Below are 20202 nucleotides of genomic sequence, written 5' to 3'. Positions count from 1 at the left end.
AATTTTATACGGAAGTTAGAAGAATGCTGAAGTTCTTAAAATAATTCACACATTCGTTCATTCACATCAAAAATTTTCAAATTTTTGTGAATTGTTAGTAAATATTTTTAACAGCTTATTAAAATTAAAATGTAAAAATTTTGTTGTGAAAAACCTTTGATATTGACAACTCTTATACCATCTACAGAAGAAAAGTCTTCTGCTTCATCTCAAAGAGAAAAATAAATCTGCTAGCCTAAACATATGCAAAAAATTCATATGAACGTTGCTAAAATTTACAATGTTTTATTGCGTTCAAGATAAATTTAAGTTTTTATTGTAGAAAATTTGTATTTGTATTGAACTTGTGTAAACGAACACAGTAAATGCAATACATAGTATCAAACACTAATCTTGGAGTTCGAAATATGAGTACATGTACGCAATTCATAAGTTTTTTGAAAAAAAATTTAAATTTGAACAACAGTTGAAATTGAAAACTTGTTATTTTTGTTTTTAAATTGCTGTTATTCTTTGAAAATTCTGGTTTATTTAGTGTCCGTCCTTCTTTGTTTGTTCTTTAGTGTTCATTGTAAATGAGGTCTTGCACTTCTAAAATTGAAAACACTTTTGAATTGTAAAAAACTTTTTTTTAAACCATTAATAATTATTTTAGTGAAAAATCTGACCTAACATATAATTATTTCGTTATAAATTCTATATCCATTGCTCCAAAATGTATGCAAATTTTCTCACCGAAACTTTTCTTTGGAATTCAGTATCTATATAATTACATGAACTTCTTCTCAGTAAGGTTTTCTCGCATTAAATATTTCGATATTAATTAACTATTTCCTAAAATTAATGCTGTTCTCGTTGTGCTATAAAATATGAGAAATATTATGTGGTTCCAGTATAAGTATATCGATTTCCCTTCGTCAACTTTTGAGTTCTTTTGGAGGCAAGTATATTAAAAACACTACTGAAATTATTTACAAAAAAATTTTATTGTTATTAACTAAGTTTTATAATACATTTTTAAATACAAAAACAAAGCAAATTTTGTTCCAAAAATTTTAACAAAAATTTTTTAACAAACATAAAAACTCGCAATAATATGCGTCTACTAAAGAATACCATTCAGAAAAAATGATATGAGATTCAAATAAAAAACCACAAATTTCTTATTACATTTACATTGATTAATTATTAAATTTTGATTTATAAATTCTTTCTGGGTATTCTAATTATAATTCATAAATAAAATAAATAAATTAAAAAAATAATTTTCCTTCTACAATATTTTAATTAAAATTATTTTTAAGGTAATTTTTCTATTTTGTCTTAAAAATTTATTCAAATTTGTTGGTTATGTTTTGCGTATTATACCAAAAATAAGAAACATACTAAATTTTATGTAAAATTAAAATTAACAAAAAATGCTAAGTAGAAATCACGCTAAATATTCCTTTCCCATAACTGTTTGAATCCAGGGCACAAATCTTTGTATATTGGTATAGACTCCAGGTAAATGTTCCCTACCACAGCCTATTCCCCATGATACAAGGCCTATTAAAGTCTTTCTTCCGTCTAATGATAAAGTTAGTGGACCCCCAGAATCTCCTTGACATGAATCTCTACCACCTTCTTTGTATCCAGCACACAAAAACACTTCATGAATTGTTTCTCTACGGCCAGCTGCTCTAAACCATTTTTGGCATCTATCGTTTGACAGAACTTCAACATCAACTTCCTAAAATAGATTTGAAAAAATCAAATATTAAATATTAGACTTTAAGTTTTGGGTTAAATTTAAAATTAAATATTGAATATGTTTACGGCGCTATATTCTTTAAAACCATACAATACAACTTTGTGAAAATAATATACTAAATTTAAAGCATCCTTTGTTTTTATCAATAATTTGTAGAAATGAAAACAACAAAGATTAAACAAAGAATTGCCACGTAAACTTTTAAATAATTTCACTTACAAACCCTTTACAGACCTTTAAATATGGCATACTTTAGGACAAAAATAATGCTGAGATATGTTAAAATTTTGTTAATGAATCAAAACTAATTTGATCTTACCTGCAATACAGATGGTACCGTGCTTTGACCGTGTCTTGTTCTTCCCCAGCCTGCTACAGTTGCCATTTTTCCAACTAATTTTGTTGTCGGAGGTGGTAAACAAACCGGTAGTATATGCTGCTTGAATTTCACGGATCTATCTAGTTTCACCAGTGCAACGTCATTTTGAAAATCTGAAGGAGAATAATTTGGATGAACCTCTTTTCTTTCGATTCCAAATTCTTCATGTGCCAATTTTTCTTCTTGATCTCTTACATCCCACTCACCAAGTCGAATTTTCATATTTGAATTGGGAGTGCTAAAAAAAACAATTTAGATTTTTTGTCATACTGCATAACAAATTTTCTAGATAAGATAATCAATTTTTAATTCAAATAGTTTTTTATGTAGAAAAGACCGACAAAAATATTCCCTTGTCTTGTCAAAATAATTCTTGTCAAATAAGAATTTATTTTACAATTAGACAAAAAAGTTGAACCAAGATTACTAACATAACTGACTTAAACAAAATAAAATAATATTTTTTAATAATTACGTTGCAACACAATGCGCTGCTGTTACGACCCATCTATTTGACACTAAAGCTCCGCCACAACTTAGTTTCCTTGATAAAAATCCTGATTTTATGAGAGCAACTTGCCATGGGTGTGAGCCAAAACCTGTTGAATGACCACCAACAATCCGATTTGTTCTTGAGTATATCTCTCCACAACCTGAAATGCAACAAGAAAATTTCAATAAATAAGAGCTATTTCATAAAAGTTTAAGAAAAGACTATGAATAAATAAAAAATAAAAATATAGTAACGAAAGAATTGAAAAAGTGCTACGTGGCATTGGAAATCAAGAAAAAAACTTAAAACCAAAAAAATTTGAGCAGTGTGAAATTGGAAAATAAAGTAACTGATTTTTGTTAAAATTTTTATTTGTACCAGGATATAATCGAAAGAAACCATCATAACTATATTCATCATCAGCTACGGGTCCCATATTTCCATTGCCAGTTGTATATGATGCAAAGCTACCTCCATTTGGATTATTTATTTGAACACCGGGATTACCAAATTGATGATGATTTTCTAAATTAAAACCATTGTTTCCGGTATTACCGTCATTGAATCCAAAATTAGGATCAATATGATTTGTGATTCCGGTGATATGATTTGATTCGACTTCCCACTGATTTGGTTTATATGGATAGGTGTTTGGTTTCAGGGATGGTTTTAAAGGAACTGATGATGTAGGCAAGTTATATAATTGATTATATGGATGTTTATTGTTGTGATGATTGACATGGTGATGGTTATTATGCTGATCTAAAGGTGAACCTGGGTATATGTCATGTAAATGTATTATGTCACCTGGAAAAGAGTTGTTGATATTTTTGCTTTTTTGCTGTTTAAAAAAAATTGTTTTAAAGTAATAAATATATGAAGAATAACTTTAAAATTGGTGTATGCTTCAAAATGTGAATTGGAATTGTGCTATCATGAAGGAAAAATGTATATAATAGGGCATGCAAACTTTAAATAAGAGAAATTTTATCAACTCAGTGCTGTTTAAAATTTGAATGGTAAATACTTTCAATTGAACAAATAAATTTAAAACTCGGCTTTTTTATAAAATTCTTACAATATAGGTACATGCATTAATTATAGCAATATCTCAAAAACTCTACAAAAGCTGTTAAGCTTAATTAGTTTACATTATTAGATTTTTAGATTTTTAGCTCATAGTAGAAGCACCTTGTTCTTTTAAGATGTATAAATTTCTATTTGTGTACATATTGCATGTATTCGATACAACTTTCGACCAAAATACTCGTAATTATTAAAAAAAATCCGAAGTGGTCAGCACATATCCGACCGCAATGTCTTGACCGACCTGAAAATGTCTTTTAAACAATTCCTTTCAATTTTAAGCAAATAAGCTTTTAGTTAACATACCTATAAAAGCATAAATTTAGCTCGTAGTAGGATTTCGCTTTGGGCAACCCGAAATCCCTGAAAAGTTCACCAGTTAATTTTGGTAACAACCAGAACTCAAATATCAAATTTCAAGTAATTCTATCGACTTGTTCCGTAGATATATTAAAAAATGTAAAGACGGATTCCAGTTCGCTTTTCGAGCGCTGATCTTTCCAAAGTGTTTATTAATTCATTGTCTAAATACCCCGAATTTAAATATTAAATTTCAAGGAAATTGGATGATTACTTCGGTCTATATGCGCAAAAATTTAAATCGGGCTTGCGAAAAGGTCTAGTTCGCGGAGTCTGATATATCCCAAAAATTAGTCAGTGCCAAAGCCAAAATAAACCCAAAGATAATATTTCATCAAAATAGGTTCATGAGATAATCGCGTACACCCACAGGCCGACAAACAGGCAGACAGACCGACTTCTCCCTAAAAGTAGTTTATTTACCGAAAACACGACATCCAAAATTTCAAATAACCTTCCTTCTTATATGCAAGGAAGGTTGTGTGTTATATTTAAAAAAAGAGAAATAATTAACCAATTTTCCAGAAATATAATACTTAAACTCTGGTTTCTAAAGAACTGAATAAATTTTTTCGAGAATTTCACTGCTAAGAAATTGAACTTTCGATTTTTTTTATCAATTTTATTTTTTGTACTATATTTAAGGAATTATACTTGACAGAAGATGAGCAAGAACCAAAATTTACATTTTTCTACATTGAATAACTAATAGATCATTTGAAATTCTTCATAGAATTTGAAATAAGTGTTTTAAGGACATTTTCATGATTTTATACGATACTTTGACAATGCGCTCGGTTATGTGTCGTTCACATCAGATCTTTTTAAGTTCGTAATTCTATCATTTTCATTATTCAATCTACAAAGAAATTTCACAAATATTGTAGTATAAATAAAAGACATGTTTTATTATATTTAGTAACTCTACCAAAAAATTATAGTAATTCGTTGTTCAAAAAGCTATCCAAAAATCTTATATAATATAATTTTTAAAATTACTAACATTGCGTTCATCTATACAATTTTTTTCGAAATTTGTTAATATTTTGACAACTTGCTTAAAATAAAAAGGTGAGAAAAAATAAAAACACATTGTGAAAAGTGCCATCCTATATAATTTTAAATTGATGGCTGGTTGGGTTTACCATATTTTTTCTAAACTTTTAATATCTGTGTACAATTTATGTGCACAAATATTTCTATATAAGTTTGGGAGTATGTTTTAATGGAACATTTGGTTTTCCCATTCATTATCCAAAGAAACTTATTGTTTTTTTCACTGAAGGGCCTTGAAAACATTAAGATTTTTAACTTCTTTTAACATAATAAAATGTCTAATAGACAATAATATGATTTTTATGAATTCAGGAAATACAAAATTTCACTTTTAAATTGTCTACATTTGATTTGATTTCTTTCTCTTTTGTTTTTCCTCACATTTGTTTTCTTTCTTGTGTTTCTTCTTGTTTGTGATATAATCAAAAAAAAAAAAAAAAAGATTGGTGACTAAGAAAGAAGTGATGCGGATGAGGGAAAAAACTTGGTTTGTGAAAATTTTATATTATTTGAGTACATTTTTATTAATTTAAGTTGTATGGTTCAATTAAATAGAAAAATGCTATTACCAAAATGATTTCGCTTTCATTTCAAATCAAACAAAAATACTGAAAACGAAAGAAATTTTAACTGAATTAAAATTCGCAATGTAAATTGAAATAAAAAATTACACAGGTGATCATTTTCTTCTTATTATAATAGAATGCAATGCAATTTTAGAGGAACTATAAATCAAAGGAACGTAAGACAAAAAGCATTCTAAAGAGATTATTTTGTAAAATGTAAAGGGTAACTTAAGAATTTCAAGTTTAGGAATAAATTATTTTTATTCTAATATTTTCCGAAATCCCAGATTTTTAAGTATTTAAATTTCACTTTTGCATTAAAAATTAAGGGCTAAATAATTTTTTTTTTAATTTGAAGAATGTAGCAAAGATATTATTTCCAAAAATTTTTAAACATTCTTTCCATTTTGCTAATAACTAATTAGAATTAATCTTCAAATTCTTCGAACCAAAGTTTAGAAAACCATTTTAAGCACATTTTCAAGATATTTGGAATTTTAACTTTTAAAATCTTGAAATTCTATTTGATCAAAATTTAATACAAGTGTCTTACATTCAATTACATTCAATTATAATATTGTTATGCCATTATGCCGTTTTATGTTGCACGAAATAAACTGATTTCTTTTCGCTTTTTGGAATTCATCACTAAAGGTCATCAAAAAAATAGATTTTGAGAGAATTTTCAGAGGCTACATTAATTTTAAAGGATTGGGTATAGTCTTCTTGTATAAAAATAGATTTCTGATAAAATCGAGACTTTCCATCTTTAATGCTTTGGTGATTTGTAAATAGACATGCTAACGGAAAAATAGAAAGTCAGCATGAAACTAATAAGTAAATTTGTGTCAATTTTTGTTGTAAATATTTTTAACAAAGTGAATCTTTTTTTATAGAAAAATTTATTAAAATTTATTACCTAACCGACAATTTAATTGAAACAACTTCCAGAAATATTTAATATATGAAATATGTAGAAACGACTTTATGTATAAGCACATTTATATTACAATACAGGCGACATTGCTGAGAGTTTTAAAGTTCTAAATCTTTTTTATAATTATTTTTCTAAAAGTTTTTAATTTCTTCAGGTTACGGCTTATGTATAAGTATCAATATTCTTATTCAAAATAACAAGCCATTTGCAGCTGTAAGCTGCCCCTACAAAGCTACAGTTTGAAAACCGTTTCCTAATTGATCAGGTTTATAATTTTTTGTGCCAATCGAACACCTACCCTACAATTTTCGAACAACTGAAAATATATTTAGCAAATTTTACTAGGATTTTTTTTTTAACTTTTTGGAAAAGTATCTACCAAGCCCTAAAAAACTCGAAACAATTTATAGATTTATACCAAAACCAAGCATACATATATGTGTATGTATTATAAGCACTTTATAAATTTGAAATCATTAAGGTTGATGAGTTGCTCATAATAAGTATTTTACTAGTTTTAACGTTTTTTGATGCAAGTTAACTTATATTGTTTGTTTTTAAATGTTTTAAAGTAAATACTTTCTTCAATCCGAAAAAAAAATTTATTTGTGCAAACATACCTTAAGCGTGCTCATCGAGAACTTCTCCTAATTGCAATATCAAAATAAAATTAAATTTAGTTCTCAATTTTAAATGGACTTTCTAAATTTTGACATTAATTGACCTCATGTATAATAATTATTTTGCTTTAAAAATATTACGTTGTTTCATGTGAATTTTATGATTTTAAATTAAGAAAGAGCAAGCAGTGACATATGATGTGGCAATACAACTTTTGACAATAATTGTAAGGAAAACTGTTGTTTTAAAAGCAACTTAAAAATGACAAAAGTTGATCATGTATTTTGCAACAAAATAATGGTGACAATTTCTTTTCATTTAGTTACTTAAAAAATACTCGCTTTTCGTGTAATTATTCTAGTTTAATTTTGTTTCTCTTCCTTCTTTTTTTTAAAGAGAGTAAGTAATTAATTTTTTCTTCTTTTTTTCGTAACTTTTCATTTTAACGCTAGTAACATTTCGAACAATAAAAAGTAGGAAATGAGTAAATGAACGTCACAAAATTAGTTAAGTAGCACATTATTTTAATGGTATTACAAAATTAAAACAAAAGCAATTGTTTCAAATTTAGAATTATTTTTTAGTTTTAAAATAAAGTAAGCACAAATTACATTATTTTCATTCAATGCACATTATTATGTATAGCGATGCATGATTGCAATGACAATTTTAAAATTGATGAAGCTTTCAAATTTGAAATAATTTTTATACTTATATCAGAATAATTTTACATGATAACTTTGTAAGGTAGATATATAAAAGTTTTATGATTGTGAAATTTCAACCGTATCATGTTATGATAGTTGCGCGATATCACACAAATGTTGTGTTATAAGTACATTGTAGTTCGTTTTACATTAAAACAATGGTATTGTTATATTAAATTAAGTAACTTACTTGCATTCTGTACTAATCCAACCTGAGGTTCAGGTTCAATCGATGATTTATCTTTGTCAACACAACATGACCATATCATTCCGCCGGAACATAAATCCATTGGTTTGCCACCACCAAGAACACAAGATATCGATAGACCACATTCGAATTTGTGTCCTTTAAAGCGGCATGATTGTGGTATCACTGCAATTATAATTGAAATTTATTTAATTTTATTTCTATCTACTTACGATTTATTTGTTTAGTTTCGGAAATAACTGAGTATTTAAATGCAGATGGGAACAAAACAACTTATCCCCTTTTGAACAAAATTTAAAACAAAATGAGTCCTGTGTGGGTTATATGCCCGACTGTAAAATTATGTGTTGATTTAACGGTCTTCTAATGGATTTTAAGTCAATTGCTTTTACCAATACCAATATTCCTAATTAATACTCCTAGGGCGTTGAACCTATAACCGAAAATTTTTGCTTGAAATTCATTACGGAATAAATTTCCCTGTTAAAAATTTTTAATCAGTGTTTCGTTGAAATAGTTTTAAAATAAGTTTAAAAAGGAATATCTGGACGATATCGTAAATTCAGCTCAATTTTTTAGTATCAAACCTAAATATTAATAGAAATCTATTTTTTTATATAGACTATGCAAACTCATTCTAAAACTCTAAAATATTTATTTTAGAACTTTTTTAAAAATCTTGTCCAATTCCCGAAGAAAGATCTGGGAATGCAACTATGCAGTATGTTACTAAATGTTTACAATAAAAAATTTACAACTCTTTGTCAGTTAAATGTTGGTCAATTTGTGCTGTGTAACAAGAAAACTGCATAATTTATTTTTATTATGTATAAATAATATGAGGAAGGTAAAAAGAATAGATAGGGTAGATAGCTTTGTTTGCAGAAGATAGTTTAATTTGTACTCTAGGTAGCTCAGTGGAAGAATGTGAATCAAAAATTAATGAGGAATGGCTTATACAATTCTAATGTTCAAATTAAAATCGATAATGTAACAATTGACATTGTTATTGAAATAAAGTATTTAGGTATAGTTATAGAATTTTAAGTAGCACTTGGATTACATATGTATGTGAACAAGCAATGACAATTTAGGATTTTCAAAAATAAAAAAAATTTGTCAATATGGATTGCAACATAGCTATTTAATATTATGATAAGACAACACTTTGAGATGATGATCAGACCAAAGATAACAAAGTAGAGGTATGAGAATTATTCTTAAATTCAATAGACATGCCTCTAAGTCTTTTATACTAAGAACTTTGAAGTGGATGAGTGTATCTCAAAAAATTAAAATAAATGTGTTATTAATTGTGTTTAAAATAAAAAGTAAAGTGGTGCCACAATATTTCATAAATAGGTTGACACATACGAGTACATGTTCAAAATAGCCCTATTTATTTTATAAAAAACATTTATGGTTTTAGATTAAATTTATTTAAAAAAGAAAAAGCAAACTAACAATAACTTCCCTAAGTGATAAGGAAGGCAAATAAACAATTTTTGGAAGTCCGGCGGTACAACTTGTATTAGCAACCAATCATACAGAAAAGATCAACTGGTTTCCTTTGAATTTCAATGTTTTTTTGTAGAACAAATTCGAAGTCAATGTTGGTCAGAAAACAAGGAAGTTTTTCAAGAAAATGGCATATGATGTAATGGTAAAATAGCAAATTTTGAAATTATGTTTTTTTGTAGTAAGTTACAGTCAAGTACAGTATGTACTATAAATACGTCTTTGTTAAAACTAAGTTTTGCGGAGGGGTGCAAAGTACATATGGAGCATCTTTGAACTAATAATTTATTGCAAATTATTGTGAAGGGTTTGCAATAAATTACTATACCATATTAGTATCATATTAATTGCCGGCGAGTTATTTTGACAACATTACACTTTTCGAAATCTGTTTTTCGCAAGACAATGTTTAACAAATTTTGCTTCAAAAAATTTAGTTTGCTGCAATTCCTTATAGCTTTCCACTAACATTCAAACTTTTATTCTTCGATCGTACACCTTAACTAGCAATTTAAATTACAAATTATAAAAGAGCATTTTACGAAACATTTTATAAAACACAAATTGTTTTTATATTTTTCACAAAAAACTTTTCTGATGAATATACAATTCGTACAAGTGTCTAATTATTATTATGCAACATGTGAATTGCTGGAAAGGTAATCAGCGATAATGAATTTAATTACCATAACGTTTTCTTAAAACTGACACACCGAAAAAAAATTTGTGATTGTGTAAGTTAATGCGAATTTTTTTTTTGCTTTTCTATTTTTCGGTTCAAACTTAAATAAGCGAGAGCATTGGACATCTTTCATGGTTGTTGTTCTTTTTAATTTAATTTAATTGTGAGCTGTAACTAAATGTATGTTGTCCTTTATATTTCTCAAGAATTATAAATGTTCCTAACGTTTTGTTGTATTTTTTTCTAGATCAACTCTTGGATCGAAATGAAACGTGTTAAACAATAACAATATTTCTGCATGAAAAAACTGCTGTAGCAAATTCGTACAACAGTGTTAAAGTATCGAACATCTGAACATGGACACAGAAATCTTGCATTTAAGTGAAAATTTTATAAAATACCTTTCAACTGAATGCCTTAAAAAATAAATAAAACACTGCCTAAGTTGAAATTATCAAAATTTTAGAAATTGCGAGTTATATCATACTGAATGCGATTTAATGGTATAATGTTTTACTCAGAACTATTAAATTGATTTACAATTCTAAACAGAAGAAGCTTCGCACAAATTAAGAAGCTTTCAAAGAAATCTACTTTATTAAAATATGCTTTTCAAAAACAATATTGTTATAAATTAAAAGAGAAAATTTCAAAATGTCAAACAATAATTTTGTGTAAACATTTGTGCCTAAGTCAAAGTAAATATACTCATCCTTGGCTTGCACTATCTGCAGAAATTAGTTTCGGTCTGCGAATAGAATTTCAGTCTTAACAATAATTTAGGGCAAATTAAATAATCCATAAATAATTTTAATTATATAATTTTAAGCAGCCCATACAAGAAAAACGACTAACATAAAAGAAGTTCGTAAAGAGACACTCGGCGAAAAATTTTGTCAATCTAACATTTTATGTTATCTTTATCAAAATATATTTATTATAACGAAAATAAATTCTAAACACTGGTGGGAGGAAAGAAATTGAAACCAATTAATTTTTCAACAATATTTTCAGTTCATAGTCATTAGCATTGCTCTTATTATTGCATATCAATGTCATCACTTGCATCTTTATCATACTTCTTCCTAATAAATCCATAACAGTATTTGCTGAGCCATATGGTGAAAAGCCCTGTCGCCTTGATAACGCATCTAATAATAAAAGATCGTGTTCTTGTTGTTGATTTGGTGGATATCCATTTGTTATTTGATTAAAATGTGAAAATATACAAAATATTATGAAAACTATTTTAAAAACACTATTAAATAAACGAAACCGTATCATTTCACATTAATATAATTAAATTTACCGCTAACTTTCAAAGTTCAAGAATAGCAGTATAAATTTGAATAAATTAAAATTGATTTATTAACTTTAAGATTAAAACATAAACAAAAACGAGAATTTCAGTCAAATAAAAGAGAATTTGTTCTCGACGGATAAAATTTAATGTGCGTATTTTAAATTTTGGTGTCTTATTCAATTCGTTTCAACTAAAATTGTAAAATTAAAGAGTTAGAGCAAAGTGTAAACGACGGAAAAATGTGAAAGTTTTCACTTTTGTTGCATGTTGTTGTCCTTTTTGATTACTTTTCTCTTTCTACCTGCTACTACAAAAATATTTATATTGTATTTTTTCTCTTTTCTTTTTTGATAAATTTATTTTTAATTTTAATTTATCTTTATTTTTAATAATCACTTTTCTCGTATTTTTTTCCAATTTTTACAATTATAATTTTTTTAAATTTGGAATTTCTTCTTTAACTTATTTATAAATTGCACAGTTATACATTACAAATGCGAATTTCTTTAGTTTTCCAAAAATATATATATATTATTAAATTATGCATATTTTTCCGTGCACCGCGGTTAACGTTTTTATTAACAACAATATTAAATGAGATCCGAAATGAACTGAAGAAAGCTTACTAAAGAACTGAACTTCAACTTGATGATTTTCAAAAATGGATTTTATTTTCTTGCTTTTTCTTCATTTTTATTATGCTTATTTTTATTTTTAACTTTTCTTTTTTCATTTTAAATAATTATTTTATTTTCACCGCATGTGAATTTTCGTTGTCTTAAAGCGTGCAATTTGCTTGTGCTCCTCTTTGAGTTTTCTTTGTTTTCTTCTTCCATCATTTTGCCATCAGTTTTCGTTTTCTTTAATTTTGTAATTGCGGTTTGAAGCAAATAAGAGTATGAAAAATGATTAATTTAAATTTGCATGTATTATGTTTAACTTTGTATGAACATTTTTTTATAAGTATGTATTTGTAATATTACATAGCAAGCATGTAAGACAAATTTAATAGCAATGAAAGAAATTTGGTTGATTCTACTTATTCTAAGATAGCGCCAAGGTGATCCTATTGTTTGCAGAAACCTTTTTGGATATGATACACAAATTAGTTGCTAGTAGTCTTTTTTCAGCTTCACTTCCATAACTTTGTTTAACGACGCGCTTAATGTATAATGTACTTAATACCATTAATTTAGTTTAAAAAATTAAGAAGTAAATATCGAAGTATAAATGGTCTTATTACAGAAGAGCTATTTAACTTATGTAGCTACAATTGTCGACTAAACAAATAGTGAAGCTTAAAATTTGAACAAAATAAATATGCACTAAATGTGCCATTGTGGAATAAGGAACTTGTATGTTAGAGAGATAAAAAATTCAATCACAACGTATCTCTTTAGTGCGAACTATGAGAACAAACTATGAGTATTAAACAAAAAAGCTAAAACTTCTGTCTCAACAAGAGTTATAACATGTCAGCTGAAAAAAAGGTTTCGGATGGATCCTGTTAGAAATTTGGATGGATGTTATATTTATCAAATCGGTATACATTCAGAATACGCTAATACTTTCAAGTTTACATGTTAGCATTACTAACAAAATGGCAAATATTTAATACCCTTCAACATTTCCTAAAAACAAAAGTAAATAAAGTGTCAAGTTTTAAGAGTTGACATCTCCTTTAACAGACCTAAAGTTAAAAAAAAATAACAAAAAAAGAGATGCAGAGAGTATTAAGAAAATATTTTTTTTTATTCCTTTCATACTTAAGAAAATGTTTTTAAATTTTATATAGCTATCATAGCGAAAGAGCAGTTGTGGTATATTAAAATGGTAACATAATGTTGATTGATCATACAAGAAAGTTACTCTGTTCGTAGATACAAAAAAAAAATAATTCGATACCATTAAAATTTTAGTAACTCAAAATTTTGTGTCTAGTTAAATCTGCTACATAATTACACTATATTAAATCAGAGAATGACCCTTCAGTAGTAAACCATTTTTTAAAGTTTCTCTTTACGTACTTAATTTTTTTATTGCACGTCTTTCGTAATAATATAATAGTTTGCGTGATTTAAAACAATTTCAAAACTTTTATGTTTTTGGCTTAATTTTTCCATTTCCCCATAGAGGTAACACATTTATAGGATAAAAATTTCAATGTTAAATCTGACAATTCTAAAAAACTCTAATAAAAAAAGTTTCAATTAAAAAATTGTGTAAAAAACATGCGAAAAACGATTTGTTTAATAATATTTCGTATATACATGACGATTTACGGTTTCTTAGATTTATAAAATATTAATTATATGCAACATTGTTTTGCTAAAACTAGATCTTTACTGGAAACTTATTTCCATAGAAGAAAGTTTTTCCCAATCGCCTTATCCTCTACAAGATATAGCCATTCAAAGTCCCGAAAAGACAATTTTTTAAGTATTTATAACGAAACCAAAAATATTATTTAAATTCTGCAAACGCACAAAAGTAGTGACTGGCTTTTGAGCCGCGGCATAATATGATTAAGCGTTGAAATTGTAAAGAGCCGTTTAAATTACCGTTATCAAGTCCCTTTTTTTCCAAATTTTTTAAATCGTTTTTCATCTAAAGCGTAAGTTATAGGCGTCTGAAAACAGATAATAATAAATAGTTTATTTCGAAAGAAAAAACATTCCACCTGCATTCCCCTGCAATATGAATTATTTTTGCCCAAGCAAGTGAGAAAATAAAGAACTAAACATAGGGGGCGTTTGAGACGACATGTGAAGAACAAAAGTAATGGTTAGTCAGTTTGAATAGTTTTAGGAGTTTATGATCATCCAGGTGCGTTTTAGGTTGGGTTAAAGTCCTTCACTATTGATAGATCTGATGACAGTTTGGGTGTGCCTATCTTTGTTTTTGATTATTTTTTACAGCTGTATTAAAAAAAAAGTGCATTTCCTCTTAAGTTATTGCCTCTCAAAGTTTGTAAAATTTGCATTTTCAGAACTACAAGCTCCGTTTCCATGCTCCGTTATAAGCTTTAATTTCCGAAACTACAAGCTCTTTCGAAGGTAATATCTAATTATTTATCTTAATTTACACAATAAGCCTTTGACTTCGACTATTATGTTAATGCCTCTACATCAAATGTAGCAATCATTCGAAATATTTTGACATAAGAATGAAAGTAATTTCAACAATGTAATAAATCGTTTATAACAGCAATATTTTCATTTGGTAAAGGGAAAAGTGCTACTTTAAAAACCTTTTGTTTGATGTAACATTATTTCATCTAATCTTAACTTTTTTTTGACAAATATTTATGACCCAATTTTCCAATTTAAAATACCTATATTTCGAAAAAAAACACCCTTTATGTAACATGAAGAATACTAAAATAGTAACCGTGATAACTTTATTTTTAACTTGAACATAGCATTCCTTTATTTACAGTGGCTACTGAAATACTTTTATTTAAAACGATGACTTCGTTGCTCATATAAGAAAAATAAATATCAGAGCATTGGTGTTAAGAGTGCATAGTTTATTTTTTCGTTCTATATTTCTCTTGTATTCTGTTATTAAAACCTTTCTCTAGATGTCCGACCAATATTAATTTGTGAATTCAGATTAAATTGTTAAATAAAAATTATTAAAAACAAATTATTAAAACTTGCAAAATGTTTGTGCCCAACTAAAGTGAAATCAAGCTTCACAAATATTATTATATGTACATACATATTATATGTATGTATGTACATGATTATTAAATATGATAAGTAAACAACCGATTTTCTTTCTTAATTTTCTTGCAAATATTAAAAAGTGTGAGCGGAGCGCTTGTACCACATACTTTTGCAAAGAAATTTCAAACAAATAATTCAGCAATTTTAAAGTTTAATCTTTATTTGTACTAGAAAATACAAACAACAATAACAACAACAAAGATTTATGTATATTTTTCATCATCAAGGTTAATGTTCACATCTTTTATTTTTCAAACTCTTAATAATTGTGAAATTAAAACATTAAAACTATCTTGATATTTAAGAAAACAAAGAAGTACGGTGCATTGATGCTTTATAAAAATATTGTTGAGAAACAATTAAAAATTTTCTTTAAATTGCAAAACAAATTGGAAAAAGCATATAAAATGTTTGTCTCTCCTAATTTTTCATCTTTTTGAAGCTCTAACTGTAAAAATGTGTAATATAAACTGTGTTCCTTAAAAGATTTAATAATTTTGGAAAATGAAAAGATGAAAAAAATGCAAAAGTAAAATCAGCTTGATGCAGAGGGTCTACTGTACCGATAAATTAAACGCGTGTGACATACGATTGTAGGGTTAGACTAGCACCATTGTTACTATATCTTGGCAATAAATGATTATTTTCACTTTATCGTAAGTTCGTGATATTTTGCACTACATATTTTAATACCAGTAAACTCAACCTTTACCCCGATCAAAACATAAAATTTTTTGAAGTTAGAAAAAGACAAAAGCAACTCAAACAAAATTGCTGTTGAATGAATATGTGCAAGAAACTTCATATTACGTTTTCAAATAATTTTATATTTTATCACCTGAAAATAACATTTTTGCCAACTTAATTGACGGTACTATTTTTACGCTATATTTTTTTCCCAACTTGAATTTTGAGTTTTACATCGCAGATAAATATAAAAACTTCCTTTGCATACATCTTTGTACTTTGTTTCCTCTGTAATTGCTCTTTTATATTGTTTTGTGTTACATTTACCCCATTTATAATTACTTACTTTAACTTAATAATTCATATTAATTATTACTAAAGAAGAGCAACAAAATAACCTAATTTTTCGCGATATAGGTATGTTATATTACACAATCTAAGTAAAAGATTTCTGTTATGATGCCGTAAATTCCCAAAATTCAATTATTTCAGTAAGTACAATAAAAAATAGAAAACTGTTATGGAAATACAAGAAGTAAAACTATGTAAATTTATAGTTGTAGGCATTCTGATACAAGAAAAGATTTATGAATTGGACAAGTCATAATTTTAATTACTTTATTTGAAGCAAAATAACAAAAGTGATAGGCGCAATTTCATAAGTTTGACTAGATATAATTTTTATGCATTTTGCTTCATACATACAAGGAAACTAGAAACATAAATTTGTTTTCCTAAAATTCTTTGCTAAATTACAAATTGTGTTCAAAAAGAATTCTTAACTAATTACTGTACTTGCAGGTTTACATTATCTGGAAGTATTTTCTAAGGTGGTTGTCAGTTTCCTGCTTATGCATTTATAATAGCTCACCAAGATCTATCTGCAATTTGAAACTAAATTAAGCCAGGTTTAATGTTTATATAAATTTAATAATAGCAGCACCACATTTAAAGCCCAATAAATTGTGATTATATGAATTCTTATACAAGCTGCTAGAAAAATTGCAGAATAGTTTCATTATAAAAAAGAAACTCATTTGTCTAGTTTAGCGAAAGTGTTACAGAAGATTATGAACATTCCTTTTAAACACTTCTTTCTAATTTAAAGGCAAGCTTTTAGTTAATATACCTAGAAAAATGTAAATTTGGCTCTAAGTAGAGTTTCTTTTTGTGCATTCGAATTCCCTGAATATTAAATTTAAAGGAAATTGATTGATTATTTTTCATTACTGGCACGCGAAAAGGTCCAGTTCACGAAGCCATATTTCAAAAGTTGACCAATCCGTGAAATAGCCGAAATAAAGTAACATATAATATTTCATAAAAATCGGTTCAACCGAACTAGAGATACATGCGTTCACATACAGACAGACGAACCGACATTTCCTTAAAAATAGTTTAGTTTATTTATGCTTCTCTATCATGGAGAAGTGCATCGAAACGCACTCTATCATGGAGAAGTGCGTTTCGATGCACTTCTCCATGATCAAACTTAACTCAAGTGATCAAATTTAACTCAATCGTCAAATTTACAATCGGTTCTCCTAATTTATTCATTCCTGATTATTCATTCGTATGGGTTGTATGAGTTGTACAAAATTGAAAAGCTACAATTCAGCACACAATTATTCTTCCAAATCATTTGATTATGTGAAATCGAATAGATTTAGCTAAACTGGTAAACGTAATAGGTTTAATTGCTTATTATTGCATATGTTTAAGGATGAATTTTATAAAAATATGGGCAGTATATATTATGTAAACAAAGCTGCACTAAGTGTGCAAGCTAGTATTATAATCTACTATACTTATGTATTCTAAGCATCCTGTAAAATTACGATTCTGAAATTTGGGTTTTGATTAATAATGTGATCAATTATTGATCAAGAACAGGGTTTCGTTTAATCTTGTTAAATAAACTCTTTCATTAATTAATTTTCAGTTATACACTTGATATCGACCATTTCTGAACTGTACATGAGTATTTGGTAAAAGTAGATCTCAGAAAAAAAATAATAACGTTGTCGCATTATTGTGACAGAAACCGTGATTTCAATAATACACTTTCAACGTAAACTTTACAAAGTATCACATTCCAAAAAGTTCAGTGAAAGCTTTTACATTGTACACTTTTCCTAAATGCGTTCTATACGTAGTGGATACGTAAAATAAAAGTGAATTGGGTATCGAAAAAATCGAGCACGCTTTTCTTATACCAGAAATAACCAATTAAGTTTTATTCCTAAAATGCAGAATAAAAGTGCTATGTTTTTAATGATGTGGTAACATTTAATGAAAATTAACATTTGCACAGAACTTTACCTTGAAATTTTCAAACAAACGTCCAAGTATGTACTAATATTGTAAAAATTGTATTCCAAAAATCAAAAGTTTTAGCGGTTTTCTTTACAATACAAAGGTATTGAAAGCTCTGAGGCGGTAGCTTAATCGTATTAATACCGTACTTAAAATTATTACAAAGCATTATTGAAGTCACGATTTATCGCTAGTACCATCATATTCAACATAACTATTACGGTAATTTTATTAATATCCATTAAAATGGCTGTGTAACGCATTAAATGTATATTTTTATACCAAATGAAACACACGCGTGCTTTATCAAATTTATTCATTTTATTTATAAAATTTAATAAAAAAGTGACAAAATGTTGGCGAATTAGTCATAGAGTACTTTTACCATATACATATAGTCAATTAAAAAGTAACTTTTCAAATTTGGTAAAGGCAGAAAAATCAGAAATTATTTCTTCTATCATAGGAAGGTATAGCAGATTTCAACATAATAAACATTCTATTAGAACAAAATTTCTTTGTACCTCTTCTTGTAATCACTTTCTTGCATCACTTTCTTCTTTATATCCTTGCCCCTTAAAAAATGATTTACAGGCAACTAATTCAATTTTATACAATTTCTTTTTAAAAATCGAAATTTTAAAATTTCTTGGAAATTGTACAAAATGAAAAAATACTTTTCCTAGAAAAGACCACTGTAATTCCGAATTTGAAATTTCCTATGAAAATTTACCTTATATAAAAGAGCATAGTTGATGCATTTCAAGAGAATAACTCAACGTTTAAAAGATCCAACTTCGCGTTAAAGCACGACATCCGTAATCATAAATAATTATGTATCAGTTGTGCTGATTATCACAACACAAGCACAATATCAAATTTTTAATTTCCTTCCTTGTCTTTTGAAAGGATGTTTGTTAGAAGGGTAGGTGGAAGTCGCTTTTTCTCTTAGAGCGTAAGCAGAAAGACGTAAAATAACGGAACAATTGCGAAGTTAACAACATTTCTTTATTTTTACATTTTTTCTCCAATACGATAATATTGAAAAATTCACACGCAATAGATTAAGATCTAAGGATTTATTAATTTAAGCTTGTTATTTTATTTCATTGGGATGAAATGAGATTTTAAAATTAGAAAATTTATTATTCATGTTTAATACTTACAATCTAATTCATCAAAAAATTTTGATTCCTTTGGTAATGATTTCGATATTAAATTTTTTAAATTATCTGGTATTACATTATTATATACAGAATTATAACTACTAGTTTTTGTACAATCGCTTAACATCACGAAATTATTAATAAGTAATAATTTTATAATATTTAAAATTAATACTAAATTGAAATTCATTAGACACATTTCTCTCTTTTTTAATATTCCTGCCTCCGATGTTATGCAGTAAATATTTCACAATATGATATCAAATTAAAGAGGGGAAAAGTCGATCCGGTTTTTGAACTGTTTTTGGTTTTCCTTTGTTAACGTCTTTTAATAAATATTATTGCAGTTTTTATTGTTATTTTATTTGAATAATTAACAGGATAACGATTTATACAAAATTTTAACTTTATTTTTTATTTTTTAAATATTTAAAATTTCGCTTTTATTTCACCTGTTTTCAATATGAAAAAATTTTTTGTTTATCATTGGAGTGCTGAACCGCACAATTTAGTTTTTATAAGAAATTTCAAAAGGTCATAAATGTAGTAAATAATTTCCTTTTAACGTTAATTCCATATCACAATTTTTTTCTTTTTTTTTTTTTTGGAATTTCACTTTCTTTTAATTGAGTC

The 20202-nt window shown here is 27.0% G+C and overlaps 1 protein-coding gene across 3 annotated transcripts; it reads right to left on the bottom strand.

Moving 5' to 3' along the window:
• Positions 1-1276: 1276 nt before the first annotated feature.
• Positions 1277-20202, bottom strand: LOC129611248 (serine proteinase stubble). 3 transcript variants are annotated; one of them, XM_055524298.1, is made up of 6 exons: positions 19570-20202; positions 8149-8331; positions 3004-3432; positions 2608-2785; positions 2073-2370; positions 1277-1732 (listed from the first exon to the last, which is right to left on the bottom strand). In XM_055524298.1, exons 1-6 carry the CDS (start codon positions 19766-19768, stop codon positions 1433-1435), a joined length of 1587 nt encoding a protein of 528 aa, XP_055380273.1. In that variant the 5' UTR covers positions 19769-20202; the 3' UTR covers positions 1277-1432. The 3 variants fall into 3 exon arrangements, with proteins under 3 accessions (XP_055380273.1, XP_055380274.1, XP_055380275.1); XM_055524299.1 differs by having other exon boundaries at positions 3004-3150; XM_055524300.1 differs by lacking the exon at positions 3004-3432.

This window comes from Condylostylus longicornis, unplaced genomic scaffold (genome assembly GCF_029603195.1).
Source record: "Condylostylus longicornis isolate FDR11 unplaced genomic scaffold, ASM2960319v2 ptg000048l, whole genome shotgun sequence".
Lineage (NCBI taxonomy): Eukaryota > Metazoa > Arthropoda > Insecta > Diptera > Dolichopodidae > Condylostylus > Condylostylus longicornis.
The sequence above is the reverse complement of the archived record's forward strand: the minus strand, read 5'-3'. Positions and strand labels throughout refer to the sequence as shown.

Bases quoted from the DNA above. Each gene is read 5' to 3' on its own strand.
- LOC129611248 (XM_055524298.1), bottom strand. From the start codon at position 19,768: ATGTGTCTAATGAATTTCAATTTAGTATTAATTTTAAATATTATAAAA. The intron at 8,332-19,569 runs GTAAGTATTAAA...TTATAATTGCAG, and splicing joins ATTTTTTGATGAATTAGATT to TGATACCACAATCATGCCGC. The intron at 2,786-3,003 runs GTACAAATAAAA...GTTGCATTTCAG, and splicing joins TTTCTTTCGATTATATCCTG to GTTGTGGAGAGATATACTCA.